The sequence below is a fragment of the Centroberyx gerrardi genome, chromosome 18 (assembly GCF_048128805.1).
Source record: "Centroberyx gerrardi isolate f3 chromosome 18, fCenGer3.hap1.cur.20231027, whole genome shotgun sequence".
NCBI classification, from domain to species: Eukaryota; Metazoa; Chordata; class Actinopteri; order Beryciformes; family Berycidae; genus Centroberyx; species Centroberyx gerrardi.
In genome coordinates, this window is record NC_136014.1 from 2,948,709 (window position 1) to 2,970,093 (window position 21,385).

General features: G+C 40.0%; 1 protein-coding gene across 1 annotated transcript in view; it reads right to left on the reverse strand.

Annotated features, from left to right (window-relative positions):
• The window catches only part of ift172 (intraflagellar transport 172), a 70,738-nt gene that overhangs the window by 13,230 nt on the left and 36,123 nt on the right, over positions 1–21,385 (reverse strand). Inside the window, exons 22-34 of the mRNA XM_071910549.2 lie at positions 20,686–20,934; positions 19,197–19,275; positions 18,044–18,164; positions 16,694–16,838; positions 12,928–13,017; positions 12,509–12,606; positions 10,572–10,707; positions 9,190–9,306; positions 8,448–8,590; positions 7,705–7,798; positions 7,476–7,540; positions 4,285–4,465; positions 2,047–2,156 (exon numbers count right to left, since the gene is read on the reverse strand). Of these exons, the coding sequence (XP_071766650.2) occupies positions 2,047–2,156; positions 4,285–4,465; positions 7,476–7,540; positions 7,705–7,798; positions 8,448–8,590; positions 9,190–9,306; positions 10,572–10,707; positions 12,509–12,606; positions 12,928–13,017; positions 16,694–16,838; positions 18,044–18,164; positions 19,197–19,275; positions 20,686–20,934 (1,628 nt within the window). The remainder of the gene's footprint in view (positions 1–2,046; positions 2,157–4,284; positions 4,466–7,475; positions 7,541–7,704; positions 7,799–8,447; positions 8,591–9,189; positions 9,307–10,571; positions 10,708–12,508; positions 12,607–12,927; positions 13,018–16,693; positions 16,839–18,043; positions 18,165–19,196; positions 19,276–20,685; positions 20,935–21,385) is intronic.

Below are 21,385 nucleotides of genomic sequence, written 5' to 3' on the forward strand. Positions count from 1 at the left end.
TGCTCTTACCAAGTTTTTATCCTATTAAAACCATATTGCATTGAAAAGTCCTAGATATTTAGTTTTCTTTAAGATATTAAATTGATACTGGACTCTTGATTTGTTCTGACTTGACTTGGTGTTCTACATTTAGACTTGAAAGTTGACATTAATGACATGGACTTGACTTAGACTTGACTTGGTAATCTACATTTAGACTTGGGACTTGACTGAGACTTGTGCCTCAAGACCTGAGACTGACTTGCGACTCGAAGTTGACTTGGTCACACCTCTGCTGTAAAGTGAATTTATCAATTTCCCTGACTTTCCCTGTCTGGCAAACACCTCTAAAATTCTGTGATATTCCAGGAATTCCATGGCTAGTGGAAACCCTGTCCAAGGCCCCCCTTATTTAATCACGGAGGACAACCATTTCTCCATCTCTTCTCAATCTCTCTCTCTATTTCCTGCACATCAGTGGGGTTAAAGTCAGATGCACAAGTCAAGTTGAAAAGGCAATATATATTAGCAAGCTCAATTGAGCTCAGCCTCGACTGAGGCTTGCAGATGCCCACAAGACGGGGGCCACATTAGATTCAGCTGGGGCCTGAACTGAAAACTATGCAGGAATAATTTACACTTTTCTCACTTTCACCCCTTTTTTCCCTCTCTTTCCAAAGGAAGCCTTTGATGTTTCCCCCCCCGCAAGTCATTAGAGACGGAGAAGAGATGAGAGGATAGCGGCTGCATGCTGCGAGTTCGCTGGCTAACGAGCTGTTCCTCGTTACGAGTTTTAATTTTGGATAAAAAAAAACAAAAAACATGTTTTAATAAAGCATCAAACTGACTCTTTGTGCATAGATTATACTGGTGGGCTGTGGGGAGAACTTGTAAAACGTTGATGGTGGATTTTGTGGTTTTCCTCCAGCTTTCGGGAAGCTTCTCAATAAATACTTGAGGCCCCTGAGACACAATGGGTCAACAGAATCCAGGACAAACCCTGAACATAATGTCCCACAAATATTGGGCCTCATTAATAATAAAAGGTTCTCATGTACCAATTTTGTACAACCAAGTCCGAGCCAAAGTGATTTTTTAATTTAAAATAAGTAAGCAACATTGATTTTCTCCAGAACGTTATATCTAAAATCTTTATCATTATCCAAGATATAAATTCAATATATATGATTTTCTAATTTTAGGATTTGGATTTTTATCATATGCCTGTTGGGTTTAGAATTGATTTTAAGATTTTACTCGATGCACCGATAGGCATCAATATTTACATTCACCATGTTGTTGTACATCAGGTAAATTGCTGGTGCTTAGCAACTTAAAGAGTAACTAAACTCCAAAACGCAAATCTGTGTAAGTCCGCCATCTGATGGTAAAAACCATGCTACTGAAATTGCCATCTGCTATTGGTTGATCTTTGGATGTGGATTTGGGGTTTAGTTGCTAGTCTACCCTTGTTTGAGTGAGTTTGAGAGTTTCGTTCAGCTCATCACTCACACATCGCTTTCTAGACAAACCAAAGGGGGTGTAGCAGAAGGAAAACTACTCACAGATTGTCCAGAATAGACCCTTTTCACAAACATGGCTGCCATACTTCCGCAGGGTATAGCTCAGTTCTCACCATTGGCAGCAATGTTAAAAAGACAACTTTCTGTCGACCATAACTCTGTCTGTGATAACTTATTTTGTGTTTCAACATAATGTATAACACAATACAGGTGTTGTCACTGACATATCTTTCTGTTTCTGTTGTCAGACGACTGCGCAAGTAACTGTGATCGAGGGTCACAACATCCTAACTGGCTAACCAAGGCTAACACTAATTTTAACACTAACTTTTTTATAGTTGCAGTCGTCAGAAAGATACGTCAGTGACATTCCTGCTATTTCCAGAAAATTGGGCTGATTGTGGAAAAGGGAACCCACTTGAATTAAAAAGACAAATTTTTCACTTCACTTCACTATCCTACCACTGGTAGATTATAGGTTTATAAGTTTAAAAGGCATACGAAATGAGGCCCATGATGCTCTATTATTTGGTCCTGGTCTCACCGGGTTCCCTTCTTGGCGGCCTCCTTGTCATATTCCTCCTGGAGGACGGAGAGCTTGTTGGGGAGGTACTCCTTACAGATGCGCATGGCGTCGCTCCACATCTCCGCATCCTCAGAAACACAGATAAACAACCTCGATAAATAAAACATCAAATCTCAACGACGACAACAACAGCCTGTGAAGCGGATCGCAAATCTCATGCTTTGAATTTTAAAATAGGAAATATGAAAACATTGGTATGCTCTGTTTGACCAGCAATTTTAGACTTAGGTACCTGCAACCACACACACACACTAGTGTTCATCTGACATGTGCTTTTGAAGGCCAATACTAATATTTTTTGTGCCAATATTCAGCATCTTTAAATATTATTTTCATGTCAAAAAATGCCTCTGAAACAGTATTTAGACCATGCACTCCATTGATAAACCAGGCTAATAATAATACTAATAATAACTAATAAAGCTAATACTACTACTACTACTGATAAACATATCCATGCATTGTGTGAAATCTGATCAAAATGTCTCATTAGAATCAATTCAGGTTAAGGTCTTCCCACAGACAACCAGTGTAGTATTGATCAATTCTACAATAAATGTGTAATCAATCAAACTGCATCATATCCCTCATATCACAGGTATATGACATTGACTGGACCAGATCCCATTTTTAATAAAAATGACCCACATATCGGTCTAACCTTCCAAAACACACACACACAGAATACTGAGATGAGAATATGGAAGAGAATAGAATAGGAAGCCTGCGAGTAAAATAATAGGCAGGCTTGAGAGAGCGAGACAGAACGAGAGTGTGAGAACAAAAAAAGAAAAGAGATTGAGAAACATAGATAATGCATGAGAGCCAGAGAGAGAGAGACAACATTAGTTTTGTTTGAGAGAGGAGAATCAGGTCGGACAGTTGTTCATGTTAAGCCTCTTAGACGGAGAGATCTAAGACTCAGAAATAGATTTTAATCTGTACGGCCCAGTCTCGTCCCCAAATCCTGAAATTAATTCTTTGTTTAACCTCTTTTCTATCTGTTATCTGTCACATTAGAAATTGTTTGAAAGTGAGTTTATCCAATACAAAACACATGTTAAACTGGGTCTGCACTACAACACCCAGATTTCATTCATGGACTCGTTTATAAATATGTGCACAAATTACAGTAATGTAAATGTATTTGGTGATTAAAGGTATTCTGATTTTGTCTTGCTGTATTTTTTGCTCCACATACACCTTTGGTAGACTACACCAGTGATTCTCAACCTTTTTCATATCAAGCACCCCATATTTGTCTCTGGGACTCAAATCTGAGAATATTTATATTGTTAGATATGATTATGATTATCTGTATTGTAGGTAGAGAGATAACAGTGAAACTATGATCAAAACAGTCATTATTCTACATTCTCTAATTGTGTTAACTTCTTGTAAATGAAATAATGGTGAAGTTTAATAATTCATCAGTTTGCCAGGGATCCCCTGGAACCCCCTCAAGGACCCCTGGTGGTCCCCGGACTCCACGTTGAGAACCACTGGACTAGACCAACTGGTTGGGAGGTATAAGGGCAGGGACGAATTTATTCTCATTACTATAACTGAGTAGCTTTTTAGTGTAGTTGTAAATTTTTTAAGACTGCTTTTTTGGCATTTGGACACCCCATGTAGTTGTGTTTTTTTTTTAAGTGAGTATTTTTACATTTACGTATAGTATGTTGTGACTATATTTTAAAAAACCTGCAGCTAAAGCATGTGGAGGAAACACCAATTTTATCCATGATAGTAGCTTAGTTAACATCCATCCAGCTGTTATTGGTTTGTGTTTGTGTGGTTGTAGTTTTACTTCTAACAGTACTTCTACTTGAATAGGATATGTTGATACCCTGTAAGTGTTAGTATTAATGTTTATCTAGAGCAGCAGTTCTCAACGTGGGGTCCGGGGACCATCAGGGGTCCTTTAGGGGGTTCCAGGGGGTCCCCAGTAAATTGATGAATTATTAAACTTCACCATTATTTCATTTACAAGAAGTGAACACAATTAGAGAATTAGAATGAGAATTAGAATGTAGAAGAAAGACTATTTTGATCATAGTTTCTCTGTTATCTCTCTACCTACAATATAGATAGTCATGGAATTCTGGACAAAACCATATCTAACAATAAAAATATTCTCCGATTTGGGTCCGAGAGAGAGTATAGAGTATTAACCATTTTGGCTCTCATAGCTACCTTGTAGTATTTAACAGCCAGTTCAGGTCTCTGTGCGCGGAGCAGGAAGGCCTCAGCCTTCTGGAAGTCCTTTTGCTCGAAGCAGAACTTGGCTTGGCCGACCAGAACCTCACACACACTGTCTGGGTCGTGGCCCTCGGCCACCCGCTGGGCGCTGGCCCAGTCCTGGTTGTGGACATACCTGGAAGAGTTTGCACATGCGCGCGCACACACACCCAGGAAAAGAAAAAAAAAAACTAAAGCATGATGCCTTTTTCAGTGACCATCAAAATCCTATCTCCATATCATTTCTACAGAAACAGTTGCCTTCAATGTCCAGCACTTCTAAACAACCTGCTGTAGCAAGCAGTAAGCTACTGGAATTTCTTAAAGGAAAACTAACCGTTTGGATACTCTTGCACTGTTAAATATCATCAATCTGTGATCAGTGCACTCCAGGCATTATTTTGTGATTAAGTGTTGTAATTTCTTTTTGGTTGTACCCACTTTCCCTCAATCTGCCTCGTCTACTTCTACTTCAGTTAGCGATTTCCTATGTTTCCCAGAATGCCTTTTGAGAACCCAATATAGATAAGAATGGCGATGACGCGGCAAAAAGGCCACTCCTGCAAAGTGCGGTACAAGTGCGGAACCCTATTCAATTTCTATGAGCAAAACAGTAAATCGGCATTTTCTGTGGTTGTTTTTTCTGTGTTCTAATAATTGATGTGAAATGTATATGGTGTAAATAATTTGTCGTTACCTTTTCACGGTTGTCAAACAACAGCATGATCAATAAAATGTTTTTTCTTGAAGTCTCAAAATGCTAACATGACTCCTGCACGGAAGTCTGCTAGCTTGTTAGCATTTTGTGACTTACAGAAAATATAACCGGCAGCTAGTATAAGTTGGTCGGTCTGTGCCAAAAATGTCCAAACAGTTACATACTGCACATGTGCCATTGCGGGACACACAAACTATACTAGCCTGACTGCTGCATCACTTTGAGTTTAGCTTGGTCTGTAAAGCATAGGTTTGCCAAACTCAGGTTCTAAAAGAGTGAGTCACTTTAGTACTAGCATTTTTTCATGCATGCTGGCTTCCCCCAGGGCCAAGCTCACAAATTCCATGCTTGTTTTTCACTAATTCAGCTACAGGGTTAGTACAGTACAGTCTGTAAAAGCTGCTAATCTAGCTAAAATAATTTCATTAGCATGGCTTTCAATGGAGAGTTCTAGTGTCCATTACATACAATTCTGGGGGAAACACTGAATCCTTGTTGTTTCTGGATTTTTTTTAGCTTGAAAATCATCAAATGTAAAGATACTGAACACTGTTACAAAATACTGACAGCTTCAACTGAACTGTGAGCACATGGTACGCATCTTAGTCTGCTAGGTCACAGTGCCCCATGTTACATAAATGATATAGAGCCATTAGCTGTGGAGCTGTGTTATTTTCAATGACACAGCTCTTTCGCAGCACACCTCTATTCTGGATCTCTCTGCAGTGCAGTGCTTCCAGAGATCAAGCTCCCAACCACAAGCCTACCTGACGCACACACACACACACACACACACTGAATGCACATAGACAGTCTGCTGCCGAAGAGACAGAGCAGCACTTCCTCCTGCACGGTAATAACTATGAAGTAAAAGAAATTAATCTTCCAAAACTCAAAATGGTGTGTAGTCATTTTGATGAGATTAATTCATTAATTGATTGATATGATGTTATTGAACCATTTGTTAAAGTCAAATTTTTGTGTTTGCTCGTTAGATTTGTTGTACTTTTTTATGTCATTTCAATAAAGCACCTTTGAATTTATTTAAGTAATTGAGTCTGTGTGACAGAAAGAGACGGAGTGTGCCTACATGTTTGTGAATATGAAGTTAACAAGTCACTTGCGCTCAGAACTAGTGCTTACCCTAACAACATAAGACTGAACAACATAGATAGTATGGTCCGCATTCAAAAAGTAGGATGCATGTTCCTTTTTTACATTCTTAAAGAGTAACTAATCCCCAAACCCAAATTTGTGGTGAAGCCTGACATCTAATGGTGAAAAGTAGGGTACTGAACTGGCCATCTGCTATTGGCTGATCTTTGGTGCCAGGTGATGTCACCACCTGTTGTACTCTATAGAAGGTGACATCACCTGGCACCAAAGACCAGCCAATAGCAGGCGGCCAGTTCAGTACCCTACTTTTCACCATTAGATGTCAGGCTTCACCACAAATTTGGGTTTGGGGTTCAGTTAATCTTTAAATCATTCAGGCGAGAGCCAAAGAATAGACAAACATTTCGTCACTTGGCCACCTTCAGTGTCATGGCATTCCTAAGAAGGTACTGAGGTTATTTTGTTATGTTTCGTTTTTTAGATGAGCACGGCTATGGCCATGACTCTACTTTTGAGTGCAGACAATACCATTCATTCGTTTCGAGCATGAAGTTTCTGTGTACCTGGTGCTAGACCCAAAAGATCAGGTCCAAAGATCCAAACCTCTAAGATTACGGCAAGAATTAACATCAAATGGAGTCACTGCCTTTAGACACATGTAGTGTAAGTTTAACATTGACGTAATGTGAATGCAGTCAAGTATGTCAAGTGTAGTGCAGACACCCCAGGTAGGCATTGCAGGTACTAGTTACCCAACTTCATTTGCGAGAGGCAGTGCATTCATGTGCTAAAGTGTGTGTGCATGTGTGTGTAGAACTTGAATAATCCATGTGCATGGGGAGGTAGCTGTGAGGGTAAAAAGCTGTGTTGGCAGGCAGCGCTGGAGATGCTCCCTCCTTTGAAGTCTCAAGGTACTCAGAAGACTTTCTTTGAAGGCTTGAAGTCTGACTTTTGTAGCTTAAGTCACTGTGTTCTTTTTAACATGGTACGATTTGGATCAAATCTAAACTAGTTCTAGAGGACTATCTTCATATAAAAGCTTGTCTAGGTAACTACAATAGCATGCTAAATAGAACTCGACTAATATGGGCTTTGATAGCCACTCAATGTTTCCCCCAGAATTTTATACCTGTCAGGGTGGAAAAGCCTCTGAAACAGCACTGATACCATTATGGGACAGTACATCTCTCCATTGAAAGCCATTTTAAGGAAATTCTTTTTTTATTAAAAGGCCAATATCGGCCTGATATATCAGTAAATTGATATATATTATTATATATTATTTATATTATATACCATCTTCAGTACTCACATAAGCACAGCTTCTTTGGGCTTTCCTGCTTTGATGAACTCAACCTCAGCCTCAGCAAACTTGCCCTTGAAGAGGAAACATTGCCAGAATTTAGGATTAGTACTAGATACTTGAAACTTAGCAGCTGAAGGAAGGGAGACATTTCAATCATTGGGAACATGTGAAGAGGTTTTTGAAGTTGACTAAGATCATTACGTTACTGTATGTGGTAAGAATGTGGCATATCTACCTCATCTTCCATGTACATGGCATGTTTGAGGTGGATCTCGGGGATCTTCTGTTTGGATGAAAGGCGGGCCAGCTCAAAGGCAAAGTCAAACACGCTGAAGAGGAGAAGAAAAGCATGTCACAATGCACAGATCACTGCATACAACAATGAACCTTGATATTCGATATCGTGGGAAATATCGCGATATTCACAAAATATCACGACATTCACAAAATATCGTGATATTCGATAATATGGAATATCGGCCCAAGCCTATATAGCAGACAAGGTCAAATGTGTAAAGGTGAGATTGGAGATGACGCTGACAGTCTAAAGGCCTAACAGTCTAGTATGGACAAAAACAATTTTGGAAATGGAATACCCCAAGAGTCTGTGAGAGCAGGGGTGGTACTTTGGTGTTGGTGTGCATGAGGCAGCCCCGGCTCACAGAGAAGGAAGCTTACATGAATTGCATGTAGGCAAGTAGGATGGATGGTGCACTTGGACATTAAGTTTTCTGTCAAAGTGGATTTTAACAATGAATTCAAACTTTTGGGTCTCTATTTTTACTTCAGTTTTTTATCCGCTCAAGGATGAAGACATCACATCAGATCCCGTTTTTGATCATCCACTTTTTGCCACATGGTATGTGTTCCAAGATTTCCTTCAAGATTTTGAATGGGTTGCATTTGGACTCTAGATGCAACAATAAATCGCAGCGCCATCTACAGGCTGTTGGGTCTATGTGTTGTGGTTCTGCTCACCAGTTATCTGAAGCGAAGTCGATGGCGTACTCTAGCAGGCCAAACTTGTTGAGCAGCTTGACAGCAGCCTCTCCTCCCAGGCTCCTGGCCCACAGGTAGGCAACCTGCTTCTGGGCACCAGCACCACCATGGCTCTTAGCCACCTGACACACACACACACATTACTATACTTATGAGGACCGTCATTGACTACATTCATTTCCTAACCCCTAACCGTAGAGAATCCTCGCAATCAAGAGAAAACCTTTAAAAAAGGTTATTCTGCTGTTATAGCTATACTAACTACATTTTTTCAGATTACTTTTGGGCATTTTTGCTTTATTTGATATTCTACAGTGGAGAGAGAAAGGAAGGATGGCAGAAAGAGAGGGAGGACATGAGACAAAAGAGCTCATTTACACCTGGTTATGCTAAGACTTTTTAGCCATTGTAGCTGAAGTTTCATCTCATCTCTGACATGCATCAACATTGCCGTTTTTTCACTTTTCACCAAAAAGAAGTCATGAGTGGATGTGGAATAACTGGATGGGATGCAGCAGGCCTGAGGCTGAAATGTGAACATTCCCTAGCAAGCGATATTTCTTTCTGGAGCGATCAGATGTTTGTAAGGCCAGTGTTTCCCACACAAAGGCTTAAATTGTCAACCTGTGGGAAACACTGAAGGCATAGTGTACAATAGCTTGGGGGTGGGATTACCAACTAACAACCAACAACAACAGAACAAAAATAGGACTGTATATACCCTGTATGCTTCCTCCCACATGTCACTGACTCGGTACATGTGGACAGCAGCCTTCCACTCCTCAGCCTCCATGTAGTGGTACTCCGCCTCTGAGAACCTGGACTCAGTCTCCAGCTCCTACAAGACACACAGCAGGCAGCAGACACAGTATGGCCTACAGTGCATTATATTAGGAATTACATTATAGGGCACTTATTAGGAATTATTAGGCACTAATAATGTCAATAAGTACATTTCATGCCCTGCTAACAAGCTTTTTCCTGCTTTTTGACACAGCAAAAAGGGAAATTACCCACCAAATCGTGACCTTTTGGCCTTTTATTAAAAATGGAATCTAGTCCAGTCAGTGTCATCCAACTCTGATGTGATGAATATAATGCAGTTTGAATGATTACATATTTATGTTAGAATTGATCAATAAAACAATGGTTGTCTATGGGAAGCCCTTAACCTGAACTGATTCTAATGAGACATTTTGATCAGATTCCACACAAGTATGCAGGAATTTTCCAGTGGAGAGTTTTAGTGTCTCATGGTGTAAATGCTGTTTATCCACCCTGACAGGAATATCATTCTGGGGGAAACATTTACGTCCACATTCACTAAGATTGCGCAATCTATGCATTTTTTTACACCTCAGTTCCTTGAGCTAACAGCGATGATCCACTGAACACAATGAATTCGCCTGGCATCGCCATTTGGTGAATTGGGTGTTTATGGGCATGTAAAATCCTGGTGTCAATCACATTGTATGTATTTTGATATTCTGCGTTTTGCTTCTTACAAGCAATATCACTAGAATGAAAAAAAAAAAAAAAATCATACTTGAAGTGAAAAAATTGTCTTTTTAATTCAAGAGGGTTCCCATTTCCACAATCAGCCCATTTTTCTGGATGAAAACAAAAAAACAAACCCCCCCTGATACGATACGATAATATCGTATATCGCAGAATCGCAATATTACCTTTTGGATATCGCCCAAGCCTACTGATTAAAACCCTCTCCCTTGCTTCCTGACTTACTGGCACCGATGCATGTGTTTTGCAGCAATGATAACAGCCATTCTGAATGGACAAACTCTTTGTGCAAAGTCTTTAAGTCACCTTTCAAAGGATCTTATATGCAGTACAATAACATGGAGCAGTTGGTGTTGCGAAGTGTTAGTGAATTGCGTGCAATTTCGATTTTCATGACCTTGCCTATGAATAAATATTATGTGGGCAAAATAATGAGATTTACATATAATATACATTATGCATGACCATGACAGGCACAAAAAGGCTTTGTTTTTTGACCAGCACTAATGGCAGCTTCTACACATTGTGCTCAGAGTGAATAGCATGGCATTCTGACTTGGTCATTTTGACCCCACCGTATTGTACCTTGGCCAGGTGGAGGTGCGTCTCAGTTAGCAGGTCAGGATGGTGTTTGGCCACCAGGCGAATAACATCCTCAAACATCCTGTTCTTCTTATACATGGTGATGGCCAGGTCTGGCTGCTTCACCGTGGCAAACAGCCTGCACACACACACACACACACACACACACACACACCCTTTAACTGATGAATTGTGCTGTTTTCATCAGTGCAAGAATCAATAAAGTAAGAGAGGGCTTTTGATGGAGCTGAGGTACGAGGTGACACCTTGCATTAGACACAACTTAAATCGGTCCGACTAGAATGGAAAGTCAGATAGGTTGCTGTTGCTTTTCTGTATGTATGTGTGTGTGTGCGCGGGTGTGTGTGTGTTTGTTAGTGAGTTAGTTCGGGCGAAGGTGCACTATGTAACAATTACTCTTGGTCAAAGCACAGCGGTACCTCATCAAAGTCCAATTTAGCATTGAGCGCCTTTCTGTTTGTCAATTTGTTGTGGAGGCCGGACCTCGACCCTGCAGCACAACCCCCCAGTGTAGTGGATGGAGGGAGCGTAATAGAAAGTTTGTGTGTTTGTGTGTGTGTAATTGTCAGTTTAGCAGCTGAGGAGGCTGTGCAAAATAACACAAGCAGAACATACTGAGACAAAGAAAACAAGAATGAAATTATACATGTGAAAAAAATTAAATGTATGCGGTGAGAAATTATAAAAACTACTGTGATATATGCAATATCTAAAATATCTAATAAAATATCTTTCTCAATCATCTTGTCAATGAGCGCAGAGACTGTGTCAGTTCAAACCGAATCGGTCATTAAAAAAACTGACATGCAAGGTACTTAATTACATTACCAATGTTGTCCTGTGTTAATAATCCTGTCCGGACAGGGCTTACAGTGTATTTGTAATTTCCGAATCCCATCAACAAGCCAGCAAGGTTAGCTTTTGCTAAAAACAAACTGTTAACATTCTGGGGCATATGTTTTTGTAATTCCTCTTGCACAGCCACAAGAGGGTGCACATGAGCATAAATGGACCACAAATCGTGGATCATAGCTTTAAGGTTTAAGCGTAAGGGTAGAATTCGGGTTGTCCGCAGAGCCGCAGCTCCACCTACTATTGGTCCATAATCGGTGACCTGTCGATCACTGGACAGGTGACCTGCCAATCACTAGGAAAACAACCCTGTTTTATATCCGTTGTATGCCGTTAATGACACAATTATTTTGAAAATCGCCATAAGGACACACATTAGAAGAAGTGAAATTAGACCTCTTGCCAAAAAAATTTACTGACTTTATATTTTTAGTGCGAAGTTGGGTTGTGGTCCCATTGACTTGCATGGAGTTGGGCCAGGTTTGGAGTCTTTTTGGAGGGGGCCCCTAGCGGACGTTGGAGGAATTGCCACCAGCCGACACTTCCTTATTGGCTTCAAAATTCACCCGAGGTTTTGGCCGCTTGGGGAGACCAGACTCTTTAAATGACACTGGAAGCCCTCTAGTGGCTGGTCTACGCGGTAGCTCTTACTGAGCCATTTGAGCTCTACATACAGTAGTTTGTTCACTGTGTTAAAATTATATGAATCTTTTAATCATGTATCGCCAGAGGTGGGGACTCGAGTCACAATTTTAATTGCTTGAGACTTGACTTGATGCATAAAGAGAAGACTTGAGACTTGACTTGACTTGGGTTCTGGTGACTTGGGACTTGACTTTGACTTGTACTTTGATGACTTGAAACGGCTTCTAAAGTCTTGACTTGAGATCTTGTGTTTGTGTAAATTACTTAGATTGAAAGTGATGAGATTTGTTCCAGCAGACGACTGAATTTAAATTCTGTTTTCTGAATTTGTATGGAATAATTTTCTTTAAGAAAACAAAATATCTGGACTCTTTATTTGTAGACTTGACTTGAGACTTGACATTAATGAAACAGTAGTTTACCTCTCTGCCTCCTTGTACTTCCCGTCTCTCTCCAGCTCCTGAGCTCTACTGATGTACAGAGCCGATACGTCCTCCTCCGTCATACACTTCACTGCCAGCTGAACACAGAGCACACCAGTGACAATTATTATTTCATTCATTCCACACAAGTATGCATGTTTTATTATTATTATGATTATTATCCTAGGTTTTAGTGTTCCATGGTCTAAATGCTGTTTCAGAAGCTTTTACACCCTGACAAGAATACAATTCTGGGGGAAACACTGAATACATGGCGTGTAGAATTTCAAAACATTATCGGCAGGTTCAATAAAAAATCATTGTCATCGGCCATCAAAATTGCATATTGGTCTATCCCTACTCTGTATATTGTGTGTGTGTGTGTATGTGTGTGTGTGTGATTCTGTGTCCATACTGACCTTATGAGCCTCCTCCCAGCGTCCAGCTGCAGTGTACATGTCTATGGCATCTTTAATGTGACCGCCCTTCACAAACAGCCGCTCTGCCACCTACAGACAGTAGTAACAAACACACAGTACACACGCACACACAGAATCTGAATATCACAAGCTCATATTCTACAGAACTACAGTATTTGGAGTAATTGTGAGGAGACAAAGTGGTTCAGACTATAGTCTTTTGTGATCACTTGGAATGCACAACCGAAAATAAAAACCTTTTGACCTTTTGAGGAAAATCCGCAGCGCATTAAGGTATTGAAACACTTAAAGGTCAATTCTGCGGAGAGAACATAATGCAAAAGGCTCAAACGGCATTTAGGAAAAGATGATGAAACCAGCAAATTTTGGTTGCAGCTTTGAGATGGAGCAAAGCGGAAAAGAATCATATTTTTTGTATGAGACACAAGTAGGTGGTGCAAATAATATTTCAAACAGAATTACACTCCCATTTCAGGCCATTTTTAAGCATGTCAATTATGGTTACATACACAAGACTGACCGAGACTTAGAGGGAGACTAGATTATAGAGTGCCTTTGATGCTCTCCAGATATCCCTCATCAATCTCTTTCTTTGAACTCAGACAAAAAAATCTTATTCACTAGGACTCTCAATACAAATTTTGCTAATCTTAGTATCTATACACTAAATGGTACTCAACTTGAACTTGTGCAATAATACAAATACCTTGGAATATAGCCATATAGTAAATTATCATTCAAGACCTTTACCTAAAAACTGAGAAAAAAAAAGAATTTTGTAGCATGCTTGTCTTTTGATAATAGAAAATCTACAGTCATGTCAGTATTTGAATATGGAGACATTTTGTATTATCATGGTGCCCCGTCTACTTCGAAGCTACTGAATGCAGTTTCCCACAGTGCCTTGTGTTTCATTTAGGCTTGGGCTGATATTGGATATTATCGAACATCGCAATATTTTGTGAATATCGCGATATTTCCTGCGATACCGAATATCACTTTTAAATGTATAAACCTATAATCTACTCGTGGTAGGATAGTAAAAAAAACTAAAATAATCATACTTGAAGTGAAAAATTAGTCTTTTTAATTCGAGTGGGTTCCCTTTTCCACAATCAGCCCGTTTTTCCGGAAATAGCAGGAATGAGCAAATTATACCAAATGGCCATTGTTTCCTCCAATGCTTGAACAGTAAGATCAAATTTCTAGGCTGTTAATAATAATTATTATTATTATAGCCTAGAAATTTGATGTAATTTAGAAGAAATAAAATAAAATACCCCCCCACAAAATGTTCGCCCAAGCCTAGTTTTATTACAGGAGATAAATTTCACACAAACCATTGTGATTTATATCAAAACGTTGGCTGGTCTGCATTGCATTATAAGCTTCCCTGTACCTCAATCTCTACTGTGTTTTAAATCTGGTAATGATACTACCAGATCACAGTTAGTTTAGTTAGTTGGTTTCTGCTATGATGCACCTGCTAAACGGAACAAAATGCACTGCAAAACACTTTGAAATTAGAATTTCTAGCAATCAATTCAATGATTTTTAAGTCATATTTCACATTTGCTATGTTTGTGACTTCTTCATATAAAGTAGAATTTGATGGAATAATGTTTTAATGACGAGACAATGAGATGACCTGATTGAAAAAGGACGAATGAAAATGAAAAATGTATGGCAAGCATGTGAAAACTTAAAAGACTCCTCTGTCTACAAATAAAACATGTAAATATTCGAAACTTATGCTTCGCTGTCACACACCATCATCATCATCTTTAAATGAATAGCTCAGTCAATCAGTTTTACTTACTTTCTGAGGCAGAGCTACCCCCTTGTTTGCATTGTGATTGGCCCTTTAAAACAGTCAAATCTTTTCTGTTTTGCATGCAGAGACAATATTCTCCCCGAGAAGAATTGATAGCTAATGGGAGAGAGTTTGGCACATTTGCAGGTGTTGGCATTTCGTCTATTCTGTTTGAGAAAAGTCTAGTCAATGTTTTTCCTGGATAAACACCCCTGTTTCCCCATGAAAACCACGGGTGTCTGCTTTCTTTATCATTTCAATTTGCATTTAGTCTTTCCTGCAAATTCCAGAAGTTGGAGAGCAAAGGCTTGTTATCTTAATTACATTCTGTGAATACACCCAAGGAGCAGACAGACCGAGATAGCCTGCTATTTTCAGAGCCTGGCAATCTGCAGAGAGTGTTTGGCTAAGCTTGGCTCATCATAACAAGCACAACATGCCGCAGTTCACCATTATCTCTCTTTTGCTTCTCGTTTCTCTTTGAATTTATGCCCGGATTCTCTCTCGCCTCTCCCTCCACATTTCCCCATTCCTTTATTTCTCATATTTAAGCTTCGATTGCAGCCATAGTTCCCTGTCATCATTGCCAAAGCACCCTTGAGCAAGGCAGCTCACACTACTCCAGGGGCACTGAAGGCGATCCTGGGCTCTGCCTTCCTGGCTGAAATGCATGTACAGGGTTTTGTGTGCATGTGTGTGTTTATCTCAGAGGGATGAGCAGAAAGACATATTTCAATTGCCTGTGGGAAATTGTCATTGCTCATTTCCCTCACTGCCATTTTCCTTCTCACGGCTAGTGTAGCATTCAGGGATGTAATGGAGGGTAAACCCACCTAAACTCAGTTTCCTCGCCTTTTTATTTACAGAATAGTTTCCACACCTTTTTAGACTGACATAAATCTTTATGAGGTAAATATGTAATATACATCATAGTAAGTACTAGGGATGGGACGACCTGCTTATCTCACGATACGATTCGATACACGATATGGGGTTCAGGATTCAATACAACCATGATACGATGTAATAAATAAAAGTTCAGTGCCAACAAAGTCTGACTGTTGATTATGTTTATTTCTGAGCCACAAATTTTTCTAGTGATGGCATTGGCTGCTAGAATGTAAACAACAATTTAAAAATGTCACTACAAAGTACAAATAATATAATTACAATGGAGAGCTTGTGAAATTGTGATGGTCAAGCTGACTAATTTGTGATTACTACAGCAGAATAAAATAGAGCTAATATCACCATTCATTTTTCTGCCCCACGATACGTATTGTCACTTTTGTATTGCAATATATTGTATTTCGATATATCGTCCCATCCCTAGTAAGTACCAAACTGATGTAAGATTATATGAAGATAGCAAGTCTTCCTACGCTAACGTTAGGTTACATCCTCAACAAAGCATTAAGCCCACTTGCAATGAAGAAGTCCAACTAACAACATGCACAACTTAAACCAATCAATCTAATGTTGGGAAATGACACAACTTACCTAATCAGGAAACCACGAAACCTCAAATAAATCTTCTACTAGCTAGCCAAATGCTTCCACAAGCAATTTAAATTGTAGAGAAATGTGAAGTGGAAAAATCAATCTTCCAGAGCAACTGCAGTGAAAACTAGCATCAAAAAGAGCTGTAGCTTACGGGCTATCAGCTGGTCTATAAGGGTCACTACCACAGACATGGCAATTCAACAAGGACCTAATGAAAATACTATAGTCTCTTCAGCACATGCAGATACCTGCTCTTCTGGTGAGCAGGAAAACATAAATGAATGCTTTTCTGAAAATACAAATGAGTTTTTAGCTCTGTTGGCATTTGTGGTGCCTTATGATGATCACTTGAAGGTCACAGTTTACTCACATTTCTTCCCCTCCTTCCCTTCTCCTTCATCTTTACCTCCCTCCCTCCATCTCTCTCACCTCATAGTCCTGCATGGAGGCGTAGTACTGAGCTATCTTCAGGTAGTATTTCCCTGCCGATGAATCCTCCTGCAGCTCCAGGATGTGGACGGCTTTCTTCCACTGCCGAGCCCCAATGGCCGCCTCTATGGCCTTAATGGAGCAGCTAGGAGGAGATGAGAGTAGAGAAAATGTATATTGTAGTACCTATGTGTGTGTGTGTGTGTGTGTGTGTGTGTGTGTGTGGTGTCTCCTTCACATAATCCTTTTATGGCGGGAGAACATATGTCTCTCACCTTTTGTACATATTTGCATTGTAAGACTTCATGCTCATTTAATGAAATTTCAGAGACCAGGCTCCTCACTTATATTTATCTCCAAACCAACATCTTCTTATTAACAGTCAGCATTATGTTAATATTATGCTTCATATCCTTAGTGGAGCTTCTTTGACAGTCAAACTGTTCATGTTAGCCGTGTCTGCTAGCTAACGTTAGGATTAGGAAACTTTAGCTGGTTAAAACTGCTGTTTTATACTGCTGCCTTTTATAAATAAAAGTAGTTATAATAGTTATGGAACCAGGCTAAGTTATAGGCTGCAACTTACACAATTACATCTAGTTGGTATTGAGACAAATATGTAGCTGACTGCTAATGATAGCTAAAGTTACAGGCCTAGTTGGTTTAGAGATAAATATAACGTTGATAACATGAAGTGACTGACTGCTAAAATTAGATAATGTTATGAATCAGCATCATCAATGTTCCCTTCGGTCCATTTGGTGTGTGGGTGTGTGTGTGTAGGTGTGTGTGTGTGTGTGTGTGTGTGTGTGTGTGTGTGTGTGTGCACCCTGGGGACCAGAGCAATGCAGCCTAATGAACAGCAGTGAGCATCTCTATGTGATTAACCAGTCAATTAGTTATAAGTCACTTCATCAACACACACACACACCTACTGCCACTCCTCTTCCTGGACCAACTGCATTAACAAAGACTCACACTTAAACGATACTTTAATCAGCCTTGCAACAGACATCAAAATGTACCTGTTGTATGAAAATGACTCTCAGTGGCATATTCAATTATCTCTGAAACTCTCTGGATTTGATTAGGCCAGTTTTATTACTATATTTTCATGTTGTGTTTCAGTGGAGAGTTTTAGTGTCTCATGGTCTAAATGCTGTTTCAGAGGCTTTTCCACCCTGACAAGGATACAATTCTCAAGGGAACATTGTATAAATCTTTAAACAAATTTAAAGATATTGAATATCAGCACAATACATCAGCAGCTTGACTATCTTTTCCTCCTCTCCATCCGTCCACATCTTTCTTTCTTCATTCCTCTCTCCATCCCTCCCAGACATTACATACCCAGCTTCGATGAAATGGTTGATGGCGGCGTCCATCTGTTTCTGCTGGACTAGATAGTCTCCCCAGGCCTCCTCCAGTTTCACCACATCGGCTGGGAAGGCGAGGCGAGCCAGCTCCACCGCTAAGGTAGACAGGGAGAGAAACATAAACACAAACTTATACATACACCCAGCTACATACCTCCAACTTTTCACACGACTGAGATACCTGGGAGCCACTTTCTGCCGAGTCATCGCTGGCATAGGCCTCCATCAGAAAGTGTACCTTAGATTCCTCAAAAATGAATAAAACCACTCACCATTTTTTATGAAAATAGCATGCTAAAGTGTGAGGTTTCACGTTTCTTTCTGAAGACTTACTCCATTGTGCCATATTACGTACATAATGACACTGCTTATTCATCCACCTGTTCAGGCAATGGATTATAGCTCCATTACAGAGATGTTGGAAAATCAAAAATTCAAACTTCCTTCTAGGAAAAATGTAATGGAACGGCCCTTCAAGTCGGAATTCCATGTAGCATTTCTCAACCCCAAGGTTTCCAAGATGCATACAGTGTAAACGCTACACGGCGTTACGTTTAATATGTTAATACGTTAATGTTTAGAATCCTCAAAATACACTTAGGTTCAGTTTTCAGCATCGAATGACTTAAATCTATCAAAACACCTGTGTAGTAAATGGTTAAACGTATAGATTTGAAAAGTGAAGTTGCACTTACAGTTGCTACCGTTCTATGCTAACTAGCAAGCGTTAGCAAACGTTGCCAACTATCACTGACATAACATTAGCTGGGGAACAGTATTTTACGTTGGGCAAAGAAAATGTCGTAGGCGTCCATGTTTCTTCACTGATTTTTCCAGCTGGACCGCTGGAACAGGCGGATGTTATAACCAACCAGCTGGGAATTTCTGACTTCCAACTTTTGACTAGCAACTTTTCCAAGGCAAAATTTCTTGTATCAATTTTGTGTTTTGTGGGTTTTCAAGGTGTTTAAGGTTTTCATTTGCACTGGAAACTCATAGCAGTGATGAATCATCACAAAATGTCTCAAATTTCTTGAAAATGCAGAAAAATATTAAACAACTGAAGGCTAAAATAACATGGTAGAATAACAGAGGTATAGATGCTAGCTACTTCTCTGTTGATGTACCTTTCCTGAAGGCATTTCCTTTGCAGTAGCATTCCAGAGCTCTCTGGTTGTTTCTGATCTTCTCATACAGATCTCCTGCCTGGAGAGAGGGATAGAGACAAATCAATTTACTAGGGCAAACTGATATATTAAGCCGAAACATGCTTCTCCATCCTTCTCCTCCTTAATCTTCCCTCTCTATCCTCCTTTTCACTCTTCTTCCTCCTTCATCCTCCTCCATCAGCCTCTTCCTTTTCAGCAGGATGGAGAAGTAAGAGTGAGATGGAGCAGAATGAGGGAAGAAGAAGAGTGAGAAAGAGGATGGGGACACAGGAAAGTGGAGAAAATGGAGGAGGGTGTTCTAAAATGGACCAACAATCCACCTTAAACAATTTCATTAGTATGGGTTTCAATGGAGAGTTATAGTGTCCCATGGAAGCAGAATTAAATTCTGGAGGAAACACAGAGTTTCTTTGCAGACACTGAATGTTGGCGAAAAATCTTGGTTATCGGCAGCTTCGACCAAAAATATCAGTATCCGTAGCGGCCTTCAAACATCGGTTTAACCTGATATTTTACCATCAGGAGACAGCAGCAAACTTTACTCCCAACTTTCTCCCTCACTCTCTGAGCCTCTTTCCCACCTCTGTTATGCAAACACAGATGGCTGGAGGAAAAGAAGAATAGAGTTCTCACACAGATGGCTGCAGAGAGAGACACACAGAGAAATAACAGATGGAGCGAGAGAGAAAGTGTGTAGAAGAGATTGGAAAAAAAGAAGAGAGAACCATTGTTCCTCGCAGATACAGAGATACCTCTCCTCTCCTGGCATCTGTTAGGAAAAGAGAGGGAGACGAGGTGAGGGAGAAAAGGAAAGCAAGAGGTAAAGAGAGAAGGGGGAATAGAGCAGGAGACGAGAGAGCGGGTAAAGGATAGGGTTTGACTGATAACAGATTTTTGAACACCGATACCGATATTATTGGACTGAAGTTGTCGAAAAGCCAATATTTTGTGCCAATATTCAATATTTTTAAATTGTACCATTTTCATGCCAGTATTCAGTATTTCCCTATCCTGGTTCCCTAGCCTGGTTCAGATTTTGTCGAGCGATTCAGGCACCCAAAAGAACGTATAATAAAGATAAAGACAAGCACTTGAGCTGCCTAATGTCCTGCAATAATAACCATGATATATATAGATAACCAGTTATGCTAATGAGTCTATTAATTTAACTAATTAATGTATTAATTTAGCAAATTTTTCTATGTCAACATGCTTGTCTTCACATAGCACATGGGTGGTATTAATATAAACTCTGTATCTTAAATCATTAAGGAGTTATAGTGGTTTCAAGAAAATCAGTTTTTCTTTATTAATATGTAAATGTATGCAGCAAAGTGCTCCAAAATCAAATGTGAGTTATTGTTACAGACAGAGATGCCACCATGATGACATAATCTCCCACATACCATGCGGGACATAAAAATCTGAGAAAACAGAGCACACCCACCCTCTCGTAGAACTCTCCCTTGATGAGAGCGGCGGCGATGCGGCTGACGGCGTCGCTGTTGTTGGTGACCTCTGGCCGGCCAATGGCGAGGCGGGCGGCCTTAGCCGGGAGCCCGGCCTTCAGGTAGAGGTTGATGGCGCCCTGGAAATCTCCCTCGCCCTCCTTTACCTCGCCGGCCTTCTCGTCCTGACCCGTCTCCGTCAGCCACCGGTAATAGTTCCCACGCAGGCTGTCCAGCTCTGGGTGGCCCTTAGGTTATTTTGGGGTGGGGGGATTATAACACCAATATTTGACATGTTTCACAAAAATTATGTTCACTTCAATCGCATTTAATTGTTGTATATTGCATATTTTTAAATGTGGAAGTAATAAGACCATTCCTCTCATTACTGTAACTGAGTAGCTTTTCAGTGTACTTTTGAGTATTTTTTGTCAGTAATTTCACTTTTAATTAAATATGTCTTGACTGAAGTATAACAATGACTGATGGCTGTTTTTATTACTCAGTAGTAACTCGGTAACTGAGTACATTTTAAAGCTGCAATAAGCGATATTTCTGAGCACTAGAGGGCGACAGAAACTGCAACACATTTGTAAATAACACACAGCAAAGCCACTGCAGTATGGAAGCCTACGAACGACAAATGGAAGGATAAATTCTAATAGCTAAGTGTACGTATTTGACAACAAGCTTTAGAAA